A 16,202-nucleotide genomic window follows, 5' to 3' on the forward strand; every position below is an offset into this window, starting at 1 on the left:
TGTTGAGATCATCAAAGAGTGGCTTGGTGAAGATATTGTAGAGTGTTGGCGAGACACATGATCCCTGGGGCACTCCACAAGTAATAGGTATCGGGTCTGCTGCGGCTGATGGGGAGAAGACCCTTACGGTCCTGTCACTAAGGAAATACTGAATCCAGACTATGGCTTCCTTTGAGAAATGGGCTGCTGAGTCCAAGTGACTGCACAGGACTTTATGGTCCACCAAGTCAAAGGCAGCTGATAGGTCTAGTAGGAGGAGAAGTGCTAATTTTCCCTCGTCTCTTAAGTGAGTCTATTTGGGCCTTTAACTCGATAAGGGCTGTCTCTGTGCCATGTTGTGGTCGGAAACCAGATTGGCGAGCGCCTAAGAGTTGGTTCACCTCAAGGAAGTTTTGAATTTGGGTGTATGCTACCTTATCTAAGATTTTTAAGAGAAATTGCACTGTAGTGATGGGCCTGTAGTTGGTGGGTATATTAGGGTCCAGTGTTTGTTTTTTCAGAAGAGGGAGTACCCAGGATTCCTTTAGATTACGTGGGATGGTACCAGTAGTGAAGGAGGCGTTGATGAGTTTGGTGATGAAAGGGGCTAGATCTCTAGCAGCGTCCTGGATCAGTTGTGTTGGGCATAGGTCACCTTTGCAATTGGATGGTTTAAGCGCAAGAATCATTTTCTCTACCTCAATAACTGAGACCTTAGAGAAGTTAAATAGAGTATGTTCTTTGGGTTTAGACTTTGGTGTTTTATTTGGGGGAGTTTGAGCTGATAGTAAAGCTTTCTTTAGAGCTATTTTGTTTTGGAGATTGGCCACTTTATTAGTTAGGGCAGACTGGATGTCGGTACACCAAGTTTTATCTTTAATAGAGTCATCCTGTACTGCAATTGGGGCTTCCAATTCTTTTAGAATAGAGAAGAGCTCCTTCATGCTAGAGTTAGCTTGTGGAATCCTGTTGTTATACGTTTCTTGTTTGGCCATGATGATATCCTTTTTGTAATGTATTGAGATATTTATTAGGTTAGTTTTATTTTTTCTATAGTGGGGATGTATATTCCATGCCATTTCACATTTTCTTTTCTGTAATCTTAGTTTTTTTAGGTGGGGTGTAAACCAAGAGTTAAGATGCTTTTTGGGTTTGCTGTTCCTAAGTTTTAGCTGAGCAATGCTGTCAAGAGCAGAAGTCATAGCATTGTTATATTCTTGCACTAATAAGCCTGGGTCTGTATGGTCTGAAAGGGAGTTAAGATTGGGTAGAATATAGGGTTAGATATTGTCAGCTGTGATATTTTTCTTGTTTCTAGTTAAAGTAGGTAAGGCGGGAGGAGGTATTGGTGCAGTGGGTCTTTTAGTATTGAGAGTAAAGGAGATTAGGTGGTGGTCAGTCCATATTTTGGGGGAGATGGATGTGATGGAGAGGTTGCAATTGTGACTGGCAATCCAATAGAGAGTTCTCCCTTTGGTGTGGGAGGAAGTATTCACTTTCTGAGTGAAACCTAATTCTGTCAGGATGTTAGCTATGGAAGTAGCTTGGTGATCATTAATATCATCAAACCCTAGGTTAAAATCGCCTAGCACTAAGGTTTGTGAGGAGTTTTTTAGCTTCTCAGAGATAATAGTAGTAATTTCTTCGTTAAAGGTACTGATCAGGCCTGGGGGTCTGTAAAGGAGATGGATGTTTAGTGTTTGGGAGTTGGCGGTAGGTAGTTTAATGGATAGTGACTCACAGGATTTAACGTTAGGTGTTGAGGTAATTCTCATAGAGAGATTCGTTTTGGCGATAATCGCTAATCCTCCACCACGTGAATCTAGTCTGTCAGCTCTAAGGATGGTATAATTGTCTGGGACTGCTAGCGTTAGTGCTGGGCCTGCTGCATCGTGGAGCCAGGATTCCATGATGGCGATGAAGTCAAGGTCATTTTCCAAGATGGTCTCTGCTGTGTCTGTAGCATGGGCGACTAAGGATCAAGCATTTATTAATGAGCCTTTGAGGTCAGGTTCTGGATGTGGCATTAGGCGTGAATACGAGGTGGCATGTGGGTTAGTGGTAGTCTTGCTTCTTTTAGAGCAAGACTTGGAGCTGGGAATAGGGATGGTTTCCATTGGGAGATGTATTTTAGGTCGAAGGTGATCTAAGTTAATATTATATTTATTCAAGGGTTCGAATATTTTGGGTAATCGCGCGCGGAGTCTGAGGTTTCTCTGTACTGTGTTGAATGGGGATTTAGGAATAGGTGGCAAAGTAAAGGCTCCTCCGTTCTCTAGGGGCAGCACAGAGGGCATGGTGAAATAAGCAGTGGTAATAAGTAGAACTGTAAGGTTAATGACTACGGCCAGGTAGACTTGGGTTGACAAATGGAAGTACATATTGTTTGAGGCAAGTTAAGCAGAGAGCGCACTAGGCAGGTCAAGCTACAGCATATTGCTAAGTTCAACAATCAAATGGTGGGCAACATAAGGCTAAATGCAGCAATCAGATGGTAGGCAGCAACGGCTAAATGCAGCAATCAGATGGTAGGCAACAAAGGCTAAATACAGCAATGAGATTGTAGGCAGCGAAGGCTAAATGCAGCAGTCAGATGGTAGGTAACAAAGGCTAAATGCTGCAATCAGATGGTAGGCAGCAAAGGCTAAATGCAGCAATCAAATGGTAGGCAACAAAGGCTAAATGCAGCAATCAGACGGTAGGCAACATGAGGCTAAATGCAGCAATCAGATGGAAGGCAGCAAAGGCTAAATGCAGTATTTAGACAATAGGCAGTACAATTGGTGCAGACACGCTATGGGCAGGGTGACAGAGTAGCAGTGTGGGGGAGTAGAGACAGTATGAGGCATGGGCTAGGTTCGAGAAAAAATAAAAAAATAAAAATAAAAGTGCGACTGGTGGGGGGCAGGCAGTATGCAAGGTTACAGTTACGCATAAAGCACAGAAACATATGGCAGGCACAAATGTAAGGGACGTTAGATGAAGTGGCGTTTGAATTGTATGCGCCGAACTGAGTCGGGAAATTGACAACGGGACAGTACCTTGCGTGAGTGGCAAGCTGGGCCTCGTTAGGGTGTTCATACGGTGGGTGGAACACTTGCTGCCACTGAAGTGGCGCTGGTTATCGGTAGTTGTTTATCAGCAACTGCAAACCTTGGTATCGAACCGCATTGCATCGGCCATTTTAGTGTCAGGTGCGGCTGCATGAAAGATTTAAAACAGCTTTGTGGCTCATTGAAGCGGCGCTGCTTCATGGATTATTGGATGTGGCAAAGAGTGAAGGCTCACATGCTATGAGACGCGGGCGTTTTGGGCCGGGAATTAATTAGGTGGCAGTCCGGCGGTCACGCACAGACAGGCACAGACAGGTGGTGCCCTTGTTGTCGACCCTTAGTGGAAAGGCGAGCTCTCGTCTTCCGGTGACCCAGCGTGACAGAAGAGCTGGAGGGCGGCCTATCGGCTTCAGGATACGTTGCTAGGCAACGAATGTAGACAATGCTGCGGACGCCATTTTGTGATTCTCCTCATGCGGCGAGGCCGCGATTTGTGCTGTACAGGCACTATGGTTGGATTAATAGGCAAAATAGGGCTGCAATCTCTGGCAGAAGGGTGCATCCAGTGGAGATGCACGCGCTTACCCTTTGAATCAGGGTGAAGTAGATGTCGGTCGACGGCACGAGCACACAGGCTCCGGCAGCCAGGACAGCTGATGCAGGGGGCTCCTGCCTCCTGGGGCTCTCTGCTGAATGCAGGTAATGTGGTGCTCTGGGGGTACCCTTGTTGGAAAGGCCGGCTCTCGCCTTCTGGTGACCCAGCGTCACGGAAGAGCTGGAGGCCGGCCTATCAGCTTCAGGATATGTTGCTAGGCAATGAATGTAAACAATGCTGCGGGCGCCATTTTGTGATTCTCCTCGTGCAGCGAGGCTGCGATTCGTGCTGTAAGGGCACTATGGTTGGATTAATAAGCAAAATAGGGCTGCAATCTCTGGCAGACCGGTGCATCCAGTGGAGATGCACGCGCTTACCCTTGGAATCAGGGTGAAGTAGATGTCGGCTCCTGCCTCCTGGGGCTGTCAGCTGAATTCTTGTTTCTTTCCAGTGTTTTGTGTTTTTTTAAGCGGTTATCTTTTTTTTTGTTTTAGCTCAGGGTGGGCCTTAAGCACCACCTACTGCCAAAACCTTTGACATGTACTGTTGAGAGGTGAAGACTGCTACACTGCATTTGATCAGCTCCTTCTACATTCTTGGAACTGTCATTTGTTGCTAGGTGTGTATAAATGTCAGTTTGTACAGCCTTACTTTGCTGTCACTCAGATACAAGAAGTTCTATATGATCTATAGAGTATTATTTATTTCATTGAATCTTCAAAGACTGTATTGATGGGGTAAGTAAATGAGGAAAGGTGATGGCACCTGTTGCTTGTGAGGCAATACCCTTCCTGGCGCTTGGATTAGAGGGTATTGTGAGTATGGGAGCCTGGTGCCACTGCCCGCTACACAGGTGAACAGAAGGATTGGTAGAAGAGAAAGCACACAGAAGATATTTGGGGAGTTGAGAAAGAACAGGCATGCTGCCAGCCTGAAATAATAGCGTTACGGAAGGGTGGAGGTGCAAGCATGTGAAGACACATCTAGGGGGAACAGGAAGAGGGGAAGGAGGGACACAGTGGAGGGGTTAAAACAGGAGGTGCAGCAGAGGTTTCTCATGTACAAGACAATTGAGACATATTGAGGAAGCAGACCAAGCTGGGCTATTGGGGATTGTAGCCAAGCACACAAGACAGGGAGGAGGAGAAAGCAATCTGACCCAACCTGCAGAAACATTGAACTGTCCAGCCTACAGGGGGAGGTTTCAGCATGCGCCGCCATATCACCATGCCCTGTTTCAACCTGTTGAGAAGCTCAATTGGCACTTGCCTGGTAAAATAGTTGGGACGCATCCTGTGAGCATCCAACTTTGACTTCCACTGTTATCATGGCCTAGTGCACAGGTGCATGTAGGGCTGCGACCCAGGTGAAGAGTCTCCTCTAGTGTCGAGGAGGAGAAGCTGAGGACCCGAGTCTACAGAAAGAAGGGTCACAAAAGGAGTGCAGGGACACTCAAATCCCAAGACTATGAGTGATTCATAGGAACTAAATATCTACGAGGACAGGCATCCCATGGATTGAAAACTACAGTCTTTGCTAAATGTAGATATACACTTAGGGTGCCTGGTAGGCCTTGATCTTCCAGGCTTTAATCAGCATAAACAAAGAAAGGGGATCAAGGCCTCCATGTCACACAGTGTCCACCCAACTTTTATATTGAAAATAAATTATTTTATTCATGTATCAGAAGTTATAAACTGTGGTCAATGTAGTGTACATATTTCAACCGATAATACATGGGCAATTAGATGTATTGCATAGCTACAAATCTACTCAATTTAACAGACACAAAAAACGTCAGTGTTCAACATAAAACCCAAACAAGTATGGATCCAACATGTATGTGTAAAGTGCAAAGAAGCCCAAAGCACATCAGGTGACACCTATATTCTGGCTAGTCCTTTTTTCCGTTGACCTTTTTTTTATTGGATTTTTATAAGGCGATTATACAGCAAGACAGGGTTTCAAAGCGACCCAAGGCATAAGGCAAAGGAACAAGGCAGCAGATAAACAAGGAAATTGACAATGAGTAAATAGAAAATAAAGCGTTCTTACTAGACCTTGTGACATTCGGCGCGTGCAAGTGCAATGAAAGAAAAAGGAGCATGGGATGGGGGTAAGTGCTGTTACGGTCCCTAAGGGGAGGAAATGCCAGAGGTACCCATTAGGGAGGCAACAGATAAGTGCATGGGTGAAGGCATCCCATGCGAGGGAGTTCTACCACCCAAAGGTAAGTGCAGAGCGGAGGTAGCCACCGGCAGGCGGGTGTGGGCCCAGAGGGCAGTGCAAGGGGAGGGTGCAATGGGCGATTGGTCAGTCTTCTGACCAGTCTTCAGACCAGGACCCTATTGGACTCAAGAGGGACCAGGCCACCAATCTCAGCCACAGAGGGGATGGTTAGTATGAGAGGGGGAGAGGGGAGGAGGAGGAGGAGAAAAGAAAGGTTTTGAGTTGTTTGCAGAACCTGCAGTGGTCCGGTTCAAGACAGAGAGAGAGAGAGGGAGGCTGTTACATAGGAGGGAGCCAGCTGAGGAGAGAGATCTGCCCCCAGCTCTCTGCTTGGAGAAGCGTTTGATCAGCAGAGAGTTGGAGCCAGAGGATCGAAGGGATCTGGAAGGAGAGTATTTAGTGAGAGTTGCAAATAGTGAGGTCTGAGGCCCCAGACAGCCTTGTGGATGATGCAAAGGGTCTTGAATTTGATCCTTGCAACAACCGGGAGCCAGTGGAGACATTTTAGAGCTGGAGAGATACAGTCCCAGGGCTTGAGGCCAAGGATAAGTCCTGCAGCCCTTTGCTGGATTAGTTGAATTGGACGGAGCGAAGAAAGAGGCCAATTGAGGAAGAGGCTGTCACAGTAGTTTAGCATGGAGAGGACGAGCGCTCTAGAGCCATTGAGCTTCTGGGGGAAGATGAGGAAAAGGAGAATGCCCCTGAGCAGGTGAAGTTGAAAGTGGGCCTCCTTGGCAAGATCCAATAGGTGAGGAGAAAAGGAGAGGGAGGAGTCGAAGATGGCCCCTGGAGTTTCTTTGGCAAGGATCTATTTTTAGATATTTGGGTGGACAGACGTACAATATGCAATATTAACATATTTCAGCAGCAGTCAAATGATTGCCCGTTTTAGTTTTTCTGGCACTTTTTGATTCAAGCTTTCTTTCATGCTAACGCCTTGCAAAGTGCGTGGAAGTCATTGCTAATTTACATCATTTAAATACCATGAAATAAATATCACCTTGACTTTGTTATCATTCAGCATAAAAGCTGTGAATTGATAGAGTTTTAAAATTACCTACTTTTTGAGCATAGAACATTTCACCTTGAATCATGTTACTAAATCTTTGGGTTATTGTTGCGAGGAAAGGAAGAAGACAAAAGGTAATGCTGAAGAGGGTTTATTTAGCACTAGTTTATGAGCCATGTTTAAATATGATAGCATTTAGCTGTACCTGATAGAAGGTTATCATTCCTCAATGGACAGTCTGGTACAGTCTAAAGAGGCAAATAGAACTAATCGTGGTTCCTGGATGCTCTGCATAAAAATTAAAGAGCATTTTAAGAACATAAGAATGACTGCTTCAATCACTAAGTACATAAAATACTGGGCTCAGTGTTCATTGCATTTTTAATAACACTTACTCTGGCATCAAAATGTTTATAACAGGGGAGTGCTCTCAAGCTCGTGTCCAAGATGGCTAACTAACTCTCGGCTCTGTGCGACCGCGGAAGGAACGCAGCTTCTTGGCATAAACCTGACCATTCTGATAGCTTCGTACTGGAGGATCACTGGGGGAACACCTTCTGGAGCCTTGTGTCCTGAACCTTAGTGTGCACAGCAACACAGTAGTCATGCGGTCTGCACCGGAGGCTCAGACAATACTTGTGGGTGGCTAGAAAGCCTGGTGAGGCCGGCTGCCAAGACCGATCCCTACTCCTCAGCCTTGTCAGGGTTTCCATCCTGCAGAGCCTTTGTGCCACACGCTGGCCGAACACCCGCGGACAACTGATGATCCTGCTAGAGGTGCAAGGCTCAGCACAGACAACGCTGCTCTACACCAGAGGACCGAGTCGTCCTCCCTTTGAGGCCCCCCTGAATACACCTGTGGTGTGCCTGAGGCACTTTGGGACGCCTGGTCCTACAGGTGGGACTCACCAAATGCTGGCCACTGGTTTAACAAGGACACAACCTAGGTGCAGCCCCAGGACCTCATAATAGGCACTACATCTTCAACTGGGGTCCAGTCCAGAGTGTCACAGACCCAATCTCAGTGGCCTCTGGACAAATCCTCTCGCATGGCTATGGGAGGCAAAAGACAATACAAGTTACCTTTCGCGACCAAAGAGCCTCACACTGATCTCAGGCATAAAGAGGTGATTCCTATGTTGGAACCGGCTGACTACCCTGGCATGAGAGTGGGGACCTCAAGGTCCCTGATGTCTGAAACACTGAAGGCTGGAGTACAGCATTTCCCGTCTGAATTGTCCATTATCCTTGCCCAAATAAAGTCAGGGTTTGACTCGGTTAACAGTCAATTGCATAATCTAGTTTTTAAATCTGACAGGATGTAACAGTGGATCGAGAAGTAGAGTGGGTGCATATCTAACACTTAGTGTGGGTCATGGAAGATACTTACACAGAAGTGAGTCACATAATACAGACACTGCAACAGGAGGTGAAAGGGGTCAAGGCCAAAAATGAAGACCTGGAAGTAAGTTCACAGAGAAATAATGTGAGGGTGGTGAGCATTCCGGAATCCACCCTCGACAGGCAACTTGGAGAACTTTATGGAATCATTAATCAAGGATGTACTGCATGATCCACCACTATCTGCACAATTTCTGGTGGAGAAGGCACATAGTGTGGCCAGCCCGATCCCCCCATCCAGGTCAAAACCCCCACCCAAAGATTGTACTGCTGCTAAACTACAGCGACCGCAACGGGATCCTGCGATAAACCCATGAGCTGGGGGATTAACAAACCAAGGAACTAGAATCTCTTTTTCGCCGGAGGACTTAACATGAGCCACCCAAAAGGCCCAGCAGTCAATCTCATCAGTGAAGCTCAAGCTGAGCTAGAGGGGCCTGAAGTATGTAATGCTGTACCCGTCCAAACTCATCTATAATAAAACACTCCTCTTCGAAACACCCAATTGAGTCCCATTTCTTCCTGCACTCCTACATGACTGAAGCAGCCTACCAGACCTTGTCAACTCCAACATTACAGCAAGGTGGCTCACCCTACGTTTCCACGGAGAGGACTACCATGAACTGTTGCAGCCCCAAGAAGAGATTCATTGGATAACTGGGATGGTACCGCTGTGACCCTGTTACTATCCCAATGTCTGTCTTGCTGCATTACCGACCATGTATTTGTGGATAGTATAGGTTCAAGAATGTTATGCCTCATTTGATTCTCCATAAGTACAAGTGTTTTCAGAATGTGCACCTTCCCCCCGAATGGCTCGATGTTGCCCCCAAGCGTTTGCCCCTGGTTTGTTAGGTGGGATTCTTTTTTTTCAAGTTTATGTGGGAATGTTCACTGCTAGTTGGGGTCTGGCAGCATGAGTGGGGGTGGTATAGGTACAGTTAGAGCTCTTGCGAAAGATCAACAAATGCTTTTTCCTGCATAGGATCCTTTCAGACCATTCCCTGCTAGTGCAGAAATTCTGTATAGAAGAGTGGGTGGTTGAAAGGCCCCTCTGACGATTCAAGTCACTAACCCTAACAGATGTGGCATTTAAAAGTGCCATTGAGATGGCCATAACCACCTTTCTTTAATGTGGCATAGAGCAGGGTGCCCCTGTGCCCAAAAAGTGAATTATCTGGCAGAGTGGGTGGGGGTGACATAGGTACAGTTGGCAGAATTCAATAAGATATAAACAAAATTAAACCTCATTGCAGCGTGAACATGACCAGAGCTCACACCACTCGCAACATAAACATGTACAACCATGCCCCTGCTGACCTACCTAGTAAGTGGGGTCCTCCACCTCAGATTCCAGCACTCTGGTAAGCTGGAATGTGCAGGGTCTCAATAATGTCATTAAAGGCTGTGAAGCACAAGCAAACTGCGGCACTACGCAGTGAAGATCCTCTTACTTCAAGAAACACACCTATTAGGTCCGGCCAACAAATCGCTTGCTCGATCCTTGGGCACAGCCAGGTATTAAATGTCCTTCTGCTCCAACTCCCCAGGGGTACTTAACCTGCTCCATAAGTCCCTAAGATTTGAGCCACATACATATGAACATGACCCAGAGGTGATTTGTGATAGTTTCAGCTACATTGCACATACCAATATTACTTTTGTTAACAAGTATGCACCAAACCTTGATGATCCCCAATTTTATATCCTCCTTCAGGGGAGGTGTTCCAAGAATATGCACATGCAGATAATATGGGCTGGAGACTTTAATACCATCTTTGACACCTCTTTGGACATATCCAACATAACTCCTCAGAACACTCTTATTATCTGCGTGGGAAATTCACAGAAGCAGTGGTGATCTGGAGCTGATGGACATATGGAGGTCGCTCCATCCTAGGGAGCGAGAATACTCATTCTACTCCTCATTCCCCAACACACAGTCATGGATTGATTACATTTTCGCACAGATAAGGCTCTTAGAAAAACCAAAGAATGCTTCTTCCAGCCTATGATTCTTTTAGACCACGGTTGAACAGTTGTGCGGTGTTGAACGCCCGCTCCAGCGATTTAAGTCACACACCCTAACAGATGTGGAATTTAAAAGTGACATTGAGAGGGCCATCACCACCTATTTTTAATCTGACGTAGAGCAGGATGCCCCTGAAATGTTAGCAATATCTCCCATGATGCTTTGCTGGTGCCAAGCTTTTAAATTGTTGAAATCTGCCTTTAACCAACTCGAGAATCAAGTTCTCAAATCGTTTTTGTAAACTGCCCAAAAATGACAAAATAAGGGGTGCAAGTAGGGAGCATGTGGGCAGGTTAAGAGATCCCAAAATCGAGAATTGGCATGAAGGGCAAAACAAAAAAGCATAATTAATTCAAAACTATAATAAACTGAGATGCGGCGATCATGGTGACTGCTAGTTAGGGGAAGAGGAGTATTTTAAGTTACTTTAGGAAACAGTTTTTATGTTTCGAAAAATACATTGCAGTGATTACTTATTAAAAAAAAAGTTAAAATGAGAGGAATGGGGACTTTAGGGGGTTTAATATGTTTTGGGTGTGCTAACTGATCTAATTAAGCTTATATTTGCATAATTAGTTGAATACAAAGTGCACAATCAATAAGCGCAGGAAGCTGATGCTTGTTTACTATATCCTTTGTTGTGATTGGACAAGCTTTTCATGTGACTTAACTGTGACGATCTCGACTCACTCCTGATGTCAGGCAGGAAGATATCTACATGAACGTAGTTCCCTCTTCCCCGTGGTAGTACCCCCCTAACTCAATCTCACTCTACCTTGTTGCAGTACCACACTAACTCCACCTCACTCTTCCTCCTCAAAGTCCCCCACTACCTTCACTTCAACCTTCCTTGCTGCAGTACTTAACTACCTCACCTTACTCTTCTTCGTCACAGTCCCTAACTACCCCACCTCACTCTTGCTCATCACAACCCCCCACTCTAACTCCACTTCACTCTTTTCCATCACAGTTCCCCCACTAACTACTCTTCACTCTTCCCCATCACATTCCCCAACTACTCCACCTCAATTTTCATTGTCACAATCACCAGTCACCCCTCCTTACTCTTCCACCTCACAGTACTCCACTACCACCACCTCCCTCTTCCTCTTCACAGGCCCTCTACTACAGTGTCCTCTTCCTCATCATAGTACCCCACTACCACCACTGTACTCTTCCTCACCACAGTCCCCCACTGCCACAAACTCACTCTTCCTCATCGGAGTTCCCCACTACCATAATCTCACATTTCCTCTTCACAGTCCCTTATACCACTGCATCACTCTTTCTCAATGCGGTACACAACTATCACCAACTCACTCTTCCTTGTGACAGTACCCAACTACCACCAACTCACTCTTCCTCATCACCATCCCTCACTACCTCACCTCACTCTTCCTCATCAGAGTCCCCAACTACACAACTTCAGTCTTCCTCAATACAGTCCCCCACTGCCACAAACTCACTCTTCCTCATCACAGTTCGGAACTACCATGATCTCACTCTTCCTCATCACAGTCCTATACGGCCACAACACCAATCTTTTTTCTCTGCAGTACACCACTACCACCAACTCACCCTTCCTTGTGACCCTACCCCACTACCACAAATTCTCTCTTCCCCGTCCCTCACTACCCCACCTCATTGTTCCTCATCACAGTCCCCAACTACTGCACCTCACTCTTCCTCCTCAAAGTCCCTCACTAACTCCACCTCACCTTTCCTCGCTGCAGTACTCAACTACCTCACCTCACTCTTCCTCATCACAGTACACCATTACCAATCCCTTCTTTTGCAGTGCACACAACAAATTATGAAATACTTGATAAACCCGATGTTGAATAATTCAAGAACAGATATTGATAACAAATGCTATGACAGTGGATATATAATCAGGAAAAAGACACAATTACAGGTGGTGGGAGGTATAGAATAACACAACCCTTGAAATCCAGTGGACAGAAAACATAGTTAAAGGAAAGTTAAGGGGACATTTTCAGTGTAACAAAACTCTTGAAATTCGGTAAGAACACTTTAGTTGAAGTGAGGTTAAGGTGCCGATTTAATGCAACATAACACCTGAAATTTGCCAGGTGTTGGAAGCTACGCCACCTTAACTATGAGGACCCCATTGTGCACCGCCTAAGCACACTGATAACATCACACAAACGATATCACTTAGTGATGACAATGGGCCTCATTACACGGAGGGCGGTGAACCATGGCGCTATCAGCGCCATGGTTCATGCCGGTAAAATACCGGCACCGCCTTGGTGGAAAGGGGAATTACTGCCCTATTCCAAGGTTGGCGGGGCGGTAATTCCCCCTTCCACCATTGCCCTTCCCCATTCCCATTTTTGCCCCTTAGGGCTCTATGGGAATGGGGAAGGCGCTAATTACGGTACCGCAAAATGCCGGCAAAATGCAGACGTTAAATTCCCTAACCCGCAAAGGGACCTCGTAGTAAGGCGGTAAGGATTTACCGGTACCGGTAAAATACCGGTACCGGTAAACCCTTACCGCCATCCGTGTAATGAGGCCCATTGAATGAGAAATCATTTATGACACCACTTATGATCGCCTCAATGACCTTACTGGTAAGTACTAGCCATGGTGAAACATCTTCTACTGTGTTTGAAGTTATAGAGTGCATTCTAGCACATATGCAATATACTATATCTTTTAGAAAGAGCCAAAAACATTTGCCAAGCACTGTAAATAAGAGCAGAATAACTACAGAAAGTAGGTCTTGCACATAAGAATCTACGATTTCAGATACAATACAGTGGGTGTCTGCTATCTTTGAACCTTCATAGGTTTTACATTACAGCTTCCACTAGCCCTACACAGCATAGGCAACGGTTAGGGACCATGGAAGTTCATAATCCAAAACATGTGGTCAAATGCAGTTTTCCAGCCCATGCACTAAAAAGATTGCAACATTTGTCTGTTCAGTAAACTCCAGTCCAGATATCCCCGTGTCCTCACAATATGAAACTGTTTTTCAACCCACATGGTTGATCTTTGCAGGCCACCTGCCCTGACCTTTACCATTTGCTATACTGTCAGTATATGTAGATTTGCTGATTGGGTAAACTATCCCTACCCATGTATGTTGTAATCTTTGCTAGTCTGGTGCAAAGTCATCATTGTACTACTCAAAAAATGGCTACTTTGCATCTCATAGTGAGATCCCAAATGTGGTTAGATATGTATTTCCTGTGGGTCTGTCATTCAAGTATCTTCTGCTATGGCTGTTCCTTCTATGGCTGCTCAAACTCGGACTTAAGCTGGAAAGTTGAACCCACCTGTGCAAGTTTTCTGCATCTTCAACCGTCTCAGGCAGAGCTTTGCCCTTGGTCTCAGGTAAAAGCAAAACCAGCCCGCCAGCAGTCATTCCAACCGCAGCTAGGGAAAAAAGACAGATAGGTTATATGATCTGTTTCAATGGACCTTTTGACTTCAAATATTGGTGAAATGCAAATTACAGTTAATTGAATTGACCCTCAATAAAGCAGTTTTCTTTTGTACATTATTTCCAGCTCGTCGAAACTGAAATGCCACCATTCAAATTGAATTGTGATAGGTGCAAAGAGCAAGACTGGGTTTTGGAAATGTGTGGGTGAATGTAAATAAATGTTGGGACCAGTATCAAGTATGAGTGTCTGAGTTATGTTATGCATGTACTGCGAAATGTACTAGTTGTGCTCTAATATATTTTAGGTAAGGCTACAACTAATTCTAATTGTTTTACTACAATGTTGCCCCACTCTCCCAAGTGAACTATGCCCCTTTTTCAGATAGTGCAAAGGGATGTTGCTAGGCTTCTGTGGAATTTAGAAAACAAAGCATCAAGGTAAAGTAAAATGGAAGAAACAGCCCCAATGTGTGAATACTGGTGGCCACCAGATGCAGCAAGCAAACTGCACATGGCATCCTCCCACCATCAGTGACCGTGTGTCTGGTGTGGTCAAAACATAGATATGCTTTACCACCAACACACAAACAAGTGGATTGTTACGGTCTGTCCTCCACCCAAGTGAATGTTCAAAAACGAACATAAACGTTTGCGCTGTGCGTTCTCAGAGCCTAGGTCGACTCAACAATTTCATTTCACAACAGGGAACAGTGTCAGTTCATATTTTTGCAATGCAATGAATCAACACAACAGAGTATCCCATTCAGAACAAAGGGACACCCAATCAACAGGCTTATTTTATAGTCTTTCTCATAACAAATAAGGAGTAATGAGATCGTGGTTCTTATGACCTTGTAGAGAAGACACATTTGCTGTCATAGTGCTGCCTCGTGCTGTCCTCGTCTGCACATCCCTGCTTTGCTTGTTCATGTCTTAGCCTTCCCTGCACAGCCTCGCTCCATCTAACCAGGTGCTATGGACCCTCATACATTTCACTCCTCCACAAAGCATTATGGTCTGTCCCAGTTTTCAATGACAACAGCCATGGCTAACTTTCTAACTTCTTAAAGCATGGTGGTTCATGTTTCGCTTGCTAATTTATTCCATGGCAGTTTGGATTCTTCTGTAAATTTTGGTGCGATGCATTTTCACCGACTATAATTACTGAGTAGCAAGTGACTTTTTGTTCATTTTAATCATGATCTTTTCTTTATTTTAATGGGGAGGTGCTCCAGCAGGGACGTCATTTGAGGGCTGTCAGGGACCCCAGGGTCACCCTCTGCTACCCCTAGACCAGTCCTTGCGACACCTTGGCCACTGGACCAAGAGGCAGTGCCAAGAGCAGATATCTGTGCTGTCCTACAAAAGGCAGTTCTAAATGTGCCACAGCTTTTTTCACCTGGAATCTAGATCTCATTAGCTGGAGAAATAACATGCAGGAAAAACCATGAAGCCCCCATCACTAACAGTTTGGCAGCCAATTAGTGAAGAATGCCTGAATGGTTGGTTACAGAGGCCAGGCTGCCTGTGCAGCTCATATGCTCTGGAGGACCGTTGCTGAAGTAGCACCAAGATTCCTTCGGGCGTACGTGCACATTACAAGGGCTTTTAAGATATGATAAGCTACTGTAGTGACAGGAAGGGTGAGGGGGCTAGGTCTATCTAGCTGGCAATGGGTAATTCATTGGAAACCTGTGGCGCCTATATTTGGGGGGCAGACAAGGTGTCTACGAATAATGCAAGCTCGACCAGACCAGGAAGCAAACAATCTTTGATAAAGCAGTGAGGTCTATGTTGATGCGCTAGAACGATGCCCATAAAAAATGTCCACAAACAAATATTTTGTATTCCTTTTTGCCTTAGAGGCGTCCTACGGACATTACTCTTCCCATGTGCACCAGGTGACCGATTTGTCTTGACGTAGCGTGAGCATGGCGACATATTACATAATAGGTATTCTACCATCCTCTATGGTTGCTTTCATATGTGGGTGCTTTTGCGTCCCGGCTCCCCAAATTGGAAACTGCTTTGTTTACTTAACAGGTCGTGCACTGTAATTAATTTTTATTCCGTTTTGCCTTAGAGGCATCCTGCGGACTTGACTCCGCCCAAATGTACCAGGTGACCAGTTCGTCTTGATGTATCATGACCACGGCGCCATATTATATAATGCATTATTCGTACACACCTTGTCTGCGCCCCAACGTAGGCATCATTAGTTTCCAATTAATTTGTAGATTTGTCTTGACGTAGCCTGAGCACGTTGACATATTATATAATATATCTTCCACCATCCTCTACGGTTGTCTCCACAGGTGGGCGCTTTTGCGTCACAGCTTCCTAAATTGGAAACTATTTTGTTCACTCAATAGGATGTGCACTTTAATTACTTTTTATAATTGTCTTCTCTTTTTTGCCTTAGAGGCGGCCCGCGGACATGACTCCGCCCATATGTATCAGGCGACCGAGAATATGACTGAGTGGAC

The 16,202-nt window shown here is 45.4% G+C and overlaps 1 protein-coding gene across 3 annotated transcripts in view; it reads right to left on the bottom strand.

The window, feature by feature from the left end:
- LOC138453708 (solute carrier family 22 member 2-like) overlaps positions 1-16,202 on the bottom strand; it is a 442,975-nt gene that overhangs the window by 39,776 nt on the left and 386,997 nt on the right. For all 3 annotated transcript variants that reach the window (XM_069606817.1, XM_069606816.1, XM_069606815.1), the window contains one exon: positions 13,607-13,706. In XM_069606817.1, coding sequence (XP_069462918.1) covers positions 13,607-13,706 — 100 coding nt within the window. The remainder of the gene's footprint in view (positions 1-13,606; positions 13,707-16,202) is intronic.

Source organism: Ambystoma mexicanum, chromosome 4p, assembly GCF_040938575.1.
Source record: "Ambystoma mexicanum isolate Mex_15411 chromosome 4p, UKY_AmexF1_1, whole genome shotgun sequence".
NCBI lineage: Eukaryota > Metazoa > Chordata > Amphibia > Caudata > Ambystomatidae > Ambystoma > Ambystoma mexicanum.